The 12,679-nt window shown below is 45.0% G+C and overlaps 1 protein-coding gene across 6 annotated transcripts in view; it reads left to right on the forward strand.

The window, feature by feature from the left end:
* The window catches only part of TBL1X (transducin beta like 1 X-linked), a 495,345-nt gene that overhangs the window by 375,701 nt on the left and 106,965 nt on the right, over positions 1–12,679 (forward strand). For all 6 annotated transcript variants that reach the window (XM_063955515.1, XM_063955516.1, XM_063955517.1 and 3 more), the window contains one exon: positions 623–730. In XM_063955515.1, coding sequence (XP_063811585.1) covers positions 673–730 — 58 coding nt within the window. In that variant the 5' untranslated portion in view covers positions 623–672. The remainder of the gene's footprint in view (positions 1–622; positions 731–12,679) is intronic.

A 12,679-nucleotide genomic window follows, 5' to 3' on the forward strand; every position in this document is an offset into this window, starting at 1 on the left:
ATGATGTATTAAAGCGAAAATGCGGTAAAAAAATCCAAAAACTGTGTTTGTTTTCAGAATTTGGCCACATTTCCCATATGTACCAAGGTCCGGAGTGTGATATATTCTGGAGCTTGGTCCCAATGGGTAACGCCATCTTTATGTGGTGTTACCCAGTAGAAGCAGGCTTCTTTTTATTGTCCCTGAGAGGGATCCAATCGTATTAATCCCAGCTCCCCTGCGGCGGCGCGTGTCATTCTGTACATGTGCAGGAGGTCTCCCAGGTCCTAAACCCAGGAGTCCTTCTATCACAAAGGACAGCTCTTATCGGTAGGGCTGTCCTTTGCACATTTCTTATACATACCATACCTGTCGCCGGTATGTACCCAATAAGTGGCGGGATTAACAGCATCGTGGATGTGATGTGCTTAATACAACCCGCCAAAGTCTGCAGATAAGAGAAACAAAAACTGTTCTTGTGAGCCTGTTCTTGTGCTGAATGTCATTTTTGGGTAATGTTACTAGAACTGTGCAACTATAACATTGTCTGCATTTAAATATTTCTTAAAATCATTATGGCATTTATAGCATAATATACAGTTTAAAATTTTCTCATTACATTTTAAATTGTTTGTTCTTTCAGAGCGGGAGCCTCCCTTCCTGTAGACCTCATCATTTTGAGGTTGGGCTAAGATGAGCATAACCAGTGACGAAGTGAATTTCTTGGTGTATCGCTATCTTCAGGAGTCAGGTAAACATTTCTTCATGTTATTTATAACATATAACAATAACTCCACTTGTTAGGGTATATCTGTTAACATGTTAATGCAAAAATAAAAGTTATAATTTTTCACTGATTTCCACAAATAAGTTTCTTAAGCACTTTCAGTTTCCAATTGGCAAATTTGCAGCTGTAACACATAACTGAGATTACTTGCATGGCCTCATAGTTGAATTTCCTGTAGCAGCTGCACCCCTGCTTAATGATAGTTATGCCCCATCCACTGTTTGAATCTCTTTACGAGTGACTTTCTTGGATGAAATTGCCAGATAAATCTTAGGTGCCAGCTATGTAAGTGCTTTGGATGCTAGAGCACCCTCAATTTTTGTGATTTTTCTATCCATACATGCCATGTTTCAGTCATGAGAGTGTTACTTGAGCATATCTAATCATTTTAAAAAGTTGGCTCCTATAGGTACAATAGCCTTTGTAAGTAGTTGCATGTAAAACACCTTTTTATCATAATATACGTGTTTGCTGTTAAAACCGTGTACTTTTGCCGCAAAATATAGTTCAATCCGATCGTTGAAGTTCCAAAGCACAAAAGCAATTTGTTTGCAAATATAAAGTATAAGTATCGCCAATAGCATACGCAATGCCGTGGACAGCACCGCCTCAAGCTTCAATACAGAATGCTCTTAGCCTTCAGAGTCAGAGCTGTACTATTTATATATTTTATATGAAAAGGCTATGACATCACAAGTGTAAACAAACTATACAATAAAGATCAACATCTCTAGGTGGAAGGGTCAGAACATCCTAAAAATTCAACGTCCCATAGGTCGCATTCTCTTGTCTTTGACCCCTGAAGTGAGTCTTTGTCCTGCCACATGTATGCTCTTGGGGTCCTGCTTGTAGACCTGCAGAATCTGGTTAGGTAATGCATAATTGTAATACAGTTTAATGTAAGGACTTTGTTCTTTATCATATTTAAAAGTCACATGGTGTGATCGTTTCTGCAGGGTCATCGGAAGCATCCTATTATAATGAGGAACAAAACAAGTCCAATTATACAAATAATGTTTTATCCAAATAGTACACAGTGTATGTACTCACTACATAAAAGAGTCTTTATTACATTCAGTTGCAAACATCGTTTAAGTATATCAATTTCATGAACGGCATCTATAAATCATAACCTTAGTCATTACCAGGGGCAAATTGGCATGCCGGGAAGCTGGGACGGTCCTTGCTTCGCCGAACGCGGTGTCCCTTCAGTGACCACCCATCACCCCAAAGCAGGCCGGCATCTGCGATCGGAGATGGACAATGCTGCGGCTGCCTGCTATCTCGCGAGACTTCAGGGCTCCGGAGTCTTGCGGGATAGCAGGCAGCTGCAGCATTGTCCATTTCCAATCACGGCTGCCGGCCTGCTTTGGGGTGACAGGCGGTCACTGAAGGGACACCGGGATATTCGGAGGACTCAAGAACTGTGCCGGCATACTGTCAAGCATGACTGAATGAGCAACCAAGCCGCCAGGATCTGTGTGTGCTTAGTGGTGCTTTGACCGAGGGAACATCCACAGAACTCTAAGTCGGGCAAAAGAGCAGCAGGTGGCTCCTGGGAGCAGGTAACCGGAGGGGAGAGCCGAGCCTGGACTGTTCATGTATTTGAGGGGAGGAAATGGTGGCGGGTGGGTTGCTGGGTCACTTGTATACCCTGTATGCAGTCAGGATGCACTGGGGAGAGGGCCACTAGAGAGGTACTGTAACACAGAACTATCGGCACTACATTCCTCAGCATGTCTTCTCTGTGATAGACATCTGGGTACCTCCCCTGTAGGCAGTGTACTGTTCTCACAGCTATAACCACAGTATAAAATAGGTTTAGTTGCCTGCTTTGCTTTTAGTGTTGTTTTTTTTACATAGCACTAGATGGACTGGCGATTATAGCAATACATAGCTTGAGTACTACAACTATGTTTGAAGTCTGGGTAGATGCTGATTCTTTTATCCCAATTGCTACTTTTTACAGTGCTGGGGTGATGACATTGATTGCGTCAACTCCTCTGTGTGGAGTATATATGTTCTCTCCATGTATGTTCAGACTTTCGCCACACTGGCCAGGGTAGTTGGGGCCTCTGTATGTGTGCGCATTCATTAAGGAACATGAACTGTAAACTCCAGTGAGGCAGGGACTGGTGTACGACACTGCGGCATATGCAGACACTATGTAGCTAATCAGTGTAATGTACATTTCATTAATTACAGATTCAAACGCATGCACTAAGAAGTGTATAAGGAATGTGTGGGCATTCTTAGGTGGTTACAGGTTGGGTAATAACATGCAGATGTATCATAGGTCAGACGTGTTGCTGAAAGTGGTGACATACAGAGATGCTGAATTGCTCACACTGGAGGCCATACTCAGCTGCACTTAGCATAGGCCTGGTGCAAGATTCAGTGGTGCGACTGATGACGCACAAAGCATGATTGCAGCATCTGTAGACACTGAGGGTGGGAAATACTAAAGGGAAAATGCGTTTTCGGGGGTTTTACCACATTTTCATATGTACTAAGACCCGGCCGCCGGGTTTTTGCCACCTAGGGTATCGCCATCGCCATTCTGTAGGCGATACCCTATAGAGGCCTATGGGCTTCTTACAGCAGCCACCTTATCCCGCCACCCCGCGCCGCTCACGCCTCCCCCCTCCTCCCCTTGGCATACCTGTCCAGAGGCGTAACTAGGGTTTTCGGAGCCCAGGGCAAGATGGAAAATGGCGCCCCCCCCCCCCCCCAAAAAACAAAACACACACACAAAAAGAAGCACGTGCGCGCGCCGAAGGCGCGTGCCGCGAAAAATGGGCGTGGTCACACACCAGAAGGGGTGTGGCCACGCTCCACAAGGGGTGTGGCCACTGAAAATGGCCCACGGTGCCAGTTACATTGCCCCACAGTGCCAGTTACATTGCCCCACAGTGCCGGATACATGCCCCACAGTGCCGGATACATGCCCCACGGTGCCGGATACATGCCCCACGGTGCCGGATACATGCCCCACGGTGCCGGATACATGCCCCACTGTGCCGGATACATTGCCCCACAGTGCCAGATACATGCCCCACTCAGTGCCAGTTACATTGCCCCACAGTCCCAGTTACATTGCCCCACAGTGCCAGATACATTGCCCCACAGTGCCATATACATTGCTCCACAGTGCCATATACATTGCCCCACAGTGCCAGATACATGCCCCACTCAGTGCCAGATACATGCCCCACTCAGTGCCAGTTACATTGCCCCACAGTGCCGGATACATGCCCCACAGTGCCGGATACATTGTCCCACAGTGCCGGATATAATGCCCCACAGTGCCGGATACATTGCCCCACAGTGCCAGTTACATTGCCCCACAGTGCCAGATACATTGCCCCACAGTGCCAGATACATGCCCCACAGTGCCAGATACATTGCCCCACAGTGCCAGATACATGCCCCACAGTGCCAGTTACATGCCCCACAGTGCCAGTTACATGCCCCACAGTGCCAGATACATTGCCCCACAGTGCCAGTTACATTGCCCCACAGTGCCAGATACATTGCCCCACAGTGCCAGATACATTGCCCCACAGTGCCAGATACATTGGCCCACAGTGCCAGATACATTGCCCCACAGTGCCAGATACATTGCCCCACAGTGCCAGATACATGCCCCACAGTGCCAGGCCCCACTTGGTGCCAGATATATGCCCCACTGTGCCGCCGGACCCCCCGTGCCGCCGGACCCCCCCCCCGGGTCACTTACCGGCCGCTTGTTGATGTTGCTATGTGAGGGGAGGAGAACGCAGCGCAACGCCTCTCCTTCCCCTCACCGCTCCAGGTCTCCGGCGGCTGTCTGGCGCCGGTTCGCTAGCCAATCAGAGCTCGCGGACCGGCAGCCAATCAGGAGCCGGTCCGCAAGCTCTGATTGGCTAACGCTGGAGACCGGACACAGCAGCGCTGCTGGCAGCGCTGCTAGTGCTGGCAGCGGCGGTGAGGGGAGGGAGAGACGCTGCACTCTCCTCCCCTAACATTTAGGGTTGACTGGGGCGAGTGGGGCATGATGCCCTGGACGCCGGCGGCGCCCCCCTCTCCTGGGCCTGCCAAGGCGCCCAGGGCACGTGCCCCACTCGCCCTACCCTAGATACGCCTCTGTACCTGTCACCCATTAAGGCTGCTTCCTTAAATTTCTCAGGCCGGTTTTCCATCACAAGCCGCCCCTGATCATTACCTATGTTAATATAACTTGCAACCTTATGAGAATGTGATATTGTGATAGAAATTTGCAATCTATTTCATTATAAGAAACTTGCTGTGTGATATGTTGAAACGGGTGGAATTTTATCATCTGGAAGTAAGTTTTTTAAGTTTGGTGGTTCTGCAGCGATGGCAGTTGTGCAGCTGCTACTGGTGGCAAGGCCGAATTACCAATGGGGTGGATGAAGCTGCAGCTCCAGGCCCCATTGAAAATAGGCCCACAGAATCCCCTGCACTCCAGTCCCGGTTGGCCAAAGCTCCGCCTCTCCCTTACGTCTGCCAGCAGCAGTGCACAATTGCTCCAATAATCCTCCTCTCCCCCTCCAGCAATAAGCTCCACCATGCTCTCTGTGTTATAGAGGGGTCACTGATGCTTTCTTATATGGGGTCACTGATGCTGTCTGTGGTATACAGGCATCACTGATATGCTCTCTGCGGTATATAGGCGCCACTGATGCTCTCTATGATATACAGGGTCATTGATGTTTTCTGCGGTATACGGGTGTTACTGATTCTCTCTGTGGTATATGGGGGTCACTGAAGCTCTCTGAGGTATACGGGGCATTACTGATGCTCTCTGTGGTATACCGGACTCACTGATACTGTCTGTAATATACGATGGTCACTGATGTTTTCTGTAGTTTATGGTGGGGTCACTGATGCTGTCTGTAGTATACGGGGGTCACTGATGCTCTCTGCGGTATATGGGTGCTACTGATGCTGTCTGTACTATAAGGGGGTCACTGATGCTGTCTGCAGTATACGGACATCACTGATGCTGTCTGCGGTATACGGGCATTACTGTTTCTGTCTACAGTACACAGGCTTCACCGATGCTGTCTGTAGTATATGTGGAGTCCCTAATTTTGTCTCTACAGTATATGAGCGTAACTGATGCTCACTGTGGTATATAGGCGTTACTGATGCTTCTGCTCTCTGCGGTATACGAGGGTCACTGATGCAGTCTATAGTATATACGGGGGTCACTGATGCTACTGATGCTGTCTGTAGTATATGGGGGTCACTGATGCTGTCTGCAGTATACTGTATGTGCATCACTGATGCTCTCTATGGCATACGGGGACACTGATGCTGTATGTAATATATGGGGGTCACTGATGCTGTCTATAGTATATGGGGGTCATATATGGGGGTCACTGATGCTCTCTCTGGTATACGAGCATCACTGATTCTCTCTGTAGTATCTTGGGGTCACTCATGCTGTCTGTAATGTTCGGGTTCACTGATGCTATCTAGTTTATAAAGGTGAGGCCTCACCCCTTGTTTTGCCATATGCCTTAGGTGCGCAAAGAGGCCCTGTTTTAGGGCTGGGGGCTCAAACCATATTGTTGCTCCCGGGCCCACCAGCCACTAGTTCCTCCAATACCAGTGGGTTAGGGTCAGACTCTGGAGATTTAGCCATCTGCAGCATGCAGAATCATTGTGCACCGGTGGGTCCCATTTCATGTTCCAGCAGCAGCGGTGGGTGCACCGTTGCTTTCTGCAGCGCATGCTGAGTGGTACCCCTATTGCAGGTGCTAGCAGGACTCCTAAGAATAATTCTGCAGCAGAAGCTCAGTTGGAAGAGCATGAAGACATTTGGGTCCTGCTGTGAACCACACATTTGCTGCGATACATGTAGGTGCACCATCTGGAGGCAGGCATCTCCATTGCCTATGGGAGTTCTGCCCCTGTGTTGAGCAACCCCCCCCCCCCCCCCCCCCACCCACCCACCACCACCACCACTAATGAACAGCGCTGTGTTTTTTAATGTGACTTTCTAATAAGGGAAAAACATAATATAACAATAGCAAAAATTGATAAACAAAAAATATTAAATATATAGAAACATAAATTTTGACGGCAGATAAGAACCACTTGGCCCATCTAGTCTGCCTTTTTTTATTTATCCTTTAGGTAACCTCAACCCTTTTTGAACCTTAATTCTTTGTAAGGATATTCATATGTATTAAACATGTCAAGTACAATGTCAAGAATTTTAAGATCCACAAATTTGAGCAGACTAAATAATGCTGTATCCGATATTATTTTTAGACCTCAATCTAATTGATACACTGTTATTGAGTATACAATATCTACCTGCTGTTCCGGAGCCAAGATATTTGTTACCTTTTAACAATAACATTTAATTGAGGCACACCTCAGTCGCATTGTATCCAGTTGTTGTTATGTGATTAAGGGGGACATGTACTAAGCAGTGATAAAAGTGAAGAAGTGAGCCAGTGGAGAATCAGCATTGATGTAACATTTCTAATTTGCATACTTTAAAAGTATACAGAGCAGATGATTGGTTACCATGGGCAACTTCTCCACTGGCTCCCTTCTCCACTTTTATCACTGCTTAATACATGTCCCCCTAACTGTGATATACAGTATTAAGATTTAACAAGTCACACCTACAGTAATGTAATGTTTCTAACATATTTTGTATATTTTTTTATTGTTGAAGACTGAGGGCGGGATGTACTAAAGCAAAAATGCGGTAAAACCCCCGAAAACGGGTGTTTTACCGCATTTTCATATTTACTAACACCCTACCGCCGCGTTTTTCGGCGTCCAGGGTGGCGATACCCTATAGAAGCCTATGGGCTTCTTTTCGCCGACCGCCGCAACCCGCCGACATCGCCGCAGACGCCTCCCCCCCTCCCCCCCGGCTTACCTTCCTCCAGGTTGCCCTGGACCCGGAAGGTAGTCTCCTCCTCCCCCTAGCAACGCAGCCGGACGTCCTTCCGGCTGCAGGGGGAGGAGGAGGCGCCGGGGGAAGCCTGCTGCTGCTACCCGGCGTCAAGGCAGTGTGGGGACCCCAGGGAAGTGACGGAGACCCCCCGCAGACCACCTAATAGGTATCGCGGGGGGCCTCCGTCACCGCATCGCGATGTTGATCGCATATGTTAGTACATATGCGATCAACATCGCTGCTGTAACCGGCGAGGGGCGGCGATGTATGTTAATACATCCCGCCCTGAGAGAGAGAGATATAGGGTGGGTATCCAATTACCCCCAATGCCGTTTCGGTGGATGAAAACAGACAGATGAAAATGATGATAAAAGACCAATGGTCATTATCGCAGTATCCAATTACAGGCCATTATGATTGGCCGAAATTGTACCGCGAGCGTGCGGGTCCATGTGTTATCACAGCTCCGGCAGGACTTTTATCGCATCTAATGCTTCAGGTGCCTGAGGCACTTGAAGCATAATCCACAATAAGTGCCAGCATCGGGGGGAGGAGCGCGCTGCATCGGGGCTAATAGGATAGCCCCCCTGCAATACAATTACCCACAGTCATTGACCGCCAGTAATTGGTTTCCCCAATCATTTATTAAGTAGATATTTCTATAGGTAAAGTACGATCTGGTTTTTTTTCCCCTCATTAGAGAATTACGCTAATACTGTATACACAATGCTGCGCACTAGTGTGTTTTCTTGTCTTGTGGGTTGGGATTGTGCTTTGTGTACGCAGTACCTTTTGGCTATATTAGTAAATAACAGCGCCTGGTGGCAAATTTCTCATTTTTTTTATTTTTTTTAGAATATGTTGCTGTCTAATAATACACAAGTTATGCTACAGTAGTTATATATTCATTTACATGAATTTCTGCTTAAGCAGGAAATGTTGATCTGTGATGTCATACCATCAGTGTTCAATAGGACAGTGTGTGTATCATGAGGAATAAAGTATTGCAGGTTTTGCTGCTGAACTCACTCTTCTGTGGCCTGTTGCCTATGATTTGGGTCACTAAGAAGGTGCACAATCTTTTATTCATAAACCCAATATTCAGAATCAGCTTTTTTTTTTATAATCAGTTTTTATTAAAGATTTTCAGCGATTTAAAAAAACAACACACAAAAAAAAAGTACAAATACAAAAGACACCGATACAAACAAGACTTATCAGAATCAGCTTTATTGGCCAGGTGTACTCACGTACACTAGGAATTTTTTTGCGGTACAATGCATCGGCAAGCAGCAACATGAAGGGGGAATACATAGCATAAGAAGGGGGAAAAACGTAGCATACATTACAAACATTACACGTATGAGTTCATACTGCACATTGCAAATGTACGATTGACTCAACATATTATACATGTTAGACTTTTTAATATATTGTTCAGCTGGTGGACAGCTAGTGGGAAGAAGCTTTTAATGGATCTGGTCGACTTCGCGGGAATGGACCTGTAGCGTTTGCCTGATGGAAGCGGTTCAAACAGTTTGTGACCTGGGTGCTGCATATCTGCCACGATGTTCTCCGCTCACTTCCTGACTCTTAACTGGTCAAAACACAGTGAGGAAACAATGATGGCTGTCATACACATAGAATGGCCTACTCTGCAATTTACAAGTAGCCCCCTCCAGAAAAGTACTGGAGAGGACAAACATATCCAAGATTCAGTGAACTATGGTATGTCAATGACATCATCATGAATAAACCTTCTGTTTAAAGTTGCTGTCTCCTGCAAATTACAACTGGAGTAGGACCATGTTGACTTAATTCAATGCGAATCACATCAGTAAACCCCCTGAGCCATGCACTTCAATTGGGAAGTGGGTGGCATGCGGGATACTGGCCCACTCTTTTGGGAGTAGAGCCCATCAAAATTTGTGACTTTCCTGGACCTTCCAGGAGAGTTGGGGAGCATGGATGTCCCTTAGTACAGTTACTGTGGGGAGCTCTGAAAAACAAGTTAATGAGGCGGGTAATGTCAGTGACTGTCTGAAGTAAGAAAGCAACATTTTAGCTGTAATTATGGTAGGAAATCACTTCTCCATGTTGTACCACCGGACATTATCACCATGTTCCATTGTGCACATTACTGCTTATTACAGTAAGAAACCCATTCACTTTTCTGCTGGGTATGAGGGAGAATGAGCAAAGATATATCTCTGTGGAGTTCCTTCATTGACCATGCAATAGGCACATTGTAGTATATAATAGGGGATTGTATTCCGTACAGGAAGCTCCAAATACAAAAGTTATGCAAAATTATTTTATATATGTCTTCAGTAAATGTAGCACAGAGAACTAATTTGAGAATTAAACTAATATCCCTTTAAGAACTTTGCAATTTATATGGTAACATGGCAGAGAAGAACAGAATTGTGAACAATGAACCATTTCTGGAACATTACAAATAAGCCTCAGCTGTGTAACAGCAGGGCGGCTGGGAAATGAGAAGAATTCAAATATTGTTGTTCCACTGATACTTGGTTTGAACTCGGCATTGAAAGTACAAAATGCATTGTTGCTGTGCAGAAATGTATTCCATTTGCAGCACAGCAATGAGATCTGAGCCGAAGTCAATAGAAGACTTCCTTGACCTTTTTTAACATCTAAGACATCTAAACTCATAGGGCATGAGGGTGCATTAAATATATGTGTTAGAAATAATATACCTTATTATTACAGTTGACATATTGTGCTGATGGGTGCAAAAGATTACCTATGTTTTATGTAAACCACCACAGTCAAGGTCTTGGAAATAGCGATTTACTCTGGAGCTAAACACGTATGATTGTATTAAAGGGAAAGTAACAAATATGTAACGATCTATAGTACCAGTCAAAAGTTTGGACACAACTTCTCATTCAATGGTTTTTATTTATTTTTATTATTTTCTACATTGTAGATTAATACTGAAGGCATCAAAACTATGAAAGAACACATGTGGAATTATGTTGTAAACAAAAGAGTGTTAACCAAATCAAAATATGTTTTATATTTTAGATTCCTCAAAGTAGCCCACTTTTGCTTTGATGACAGCTTTGCACACGCTTGGCATTCTCTCAATCAGCTTCATGAGGTTGTCTCCTGGAATGGTTTTCCAACAGTCTTGAAGGAGTTCCCAGAGGTGCTGAGCACTTGTTGGCTGCTTTTCCTTCACTCTGCGGTCCAACTCATCCCAAACCATCTCAATTGGGTTTAGGTCGGGTGATTGTGGAGGCCAGGTCATCTTACGCAGCACTCCATCAATTTCTTTCTTGGTCAAGTAGCGCTTACATAGCCTGGAGGTTTGTGTGGGGTCATTATCTTGTTGAAGAACAAATGCTTGTCCTAGTAAGCGCAAACCAGATGGGAAGGCATGGCGCTGCAGAATGCTGTGGTAGCCATGCTGGTTAAGTGTGCCTTGAATTTTGAATAAATCACCATCAGTTTCACCAGCAAAGCACCATCGCACCTCCTCTTCTATGCTTCACAGTGGGAACCACACATGCTGAAACGATCTGCTCACCTTCTCTGCATCTCACAAAGACGCAGTCTCCTCTGAACAGTTGCTGTTGAGATTTGTCTGCTACTTGAACTCTGTGAAGAATTTATGTAGGCTCTAATCTGAGGTGCTGTTATTAAGTAGCAGTTTCTGAGGCTGGTGACTCTAATGAACTTATCCTCTGCAGCAGAGGTTACTCTTGGTCTTCCTTTCCTGGGGCTGTCCTCAGGAGAGCCAGTTTTATCATAGCGTTTGATGGTTTTTGCAACTGCACTTGAGGATACATTCAAAGTTCTTGAAATTTTCTGTATCGACTGACCTTTATGTCTTAAAATAATGATGGACTGTCGTTTCTCTTTGCTGAGTTGAGTGGTTCGTGCCACAATATGGATTACAACAGTAGTCAAAGAGGGGTGTCCACTGTGTACTAACCCTACCTCTGCACAACACAACTGATGGTCTTAAACATTAAGAAGGTAAGTAATTCCACAGATTGACTAGGCACACCTGTTAATTCAAAACCATTCCAGGAGACTACCTCATGAAGCTGATTGAGAGAATGCCAAGAGTGTGCAAAGCTGTCATCAAAGCAAAAGGGGGCTACTTTGAGGAATCTAAAATATAAAACATATATTGATTTGTTTAACACTTTTTTTGATAAAACATAATTCCATGTGTTCTTTCATAGTTTTGATGTCTTCAGTATTAATCTACAATGTAGAAAATAATAAATATAAATAAAAACCATTGAATGAGAAGGTATGTCCAAACTTTAGACTGCACTGCATACAGACACTTTTTCATGAGGCACTTTAGCTAGTTATTACCCTGAAGAAGGATAGGCACCGAAAATGGCTGTTCGGGGAGTTACCAGTGTTCTGTATCTGCATTTTGACGATCAGTATAAGCTGAACCTTGTATTTTTTCACGTTTGGCATATGGAGTAAAAGCTTTTTGAAAATCGGGCACTGTGCTGATTCTATCTACACTACAAACCGTGGTGTTGTGGAATGGATATCAGATTATATTTCTACATTTATTAACCGGACTGCTTTTCATCTGAGAGTGTCAGTGCGGCTTCCCGGGACATTGTTTTGTGATCACTATATATATATATATATATATATATATATCTCAAATATAGAGAGGGCACCTCATAGCATAAAACCGTCTATTTAATTGTTAAAAACACACAATATACGGTACAGCATGAAATGGGCTGGTTACCACATGACAAAATTGATAAACCTCACGGCTGTGTCGGGAACTGCTATGCAGGACGCCCAGAACTCTCACACTGCTGTAAGGTTTATCAATTTGCCATGTGGTAACCAGCCCACACTGGTTGCACTGTGGTACGGGGCTTACACATTTCATGCTGTACCGTATATTGTGTTTTTAACAATTAAATTGTTGGTTTTACGCTATGAGGCCCCCTCTCTATATTTGATTG

The sequence above is a fragment of the Pseudophryne corroboree genome, chromosome 2, assembly GCF_028390025.1.
Source record: "Pseudophryne corroboree isolate aPseCor3 chromosome 2, aPseCor3.hap2, whole genome shotgun sequence".
Classification (NCBI taxonomy): Eukaryota; Metazoa; Chordata; class Amphibia; order Anura; family Myobatrachidae; genus Pseudophryne; species Pseudophryne corroboree.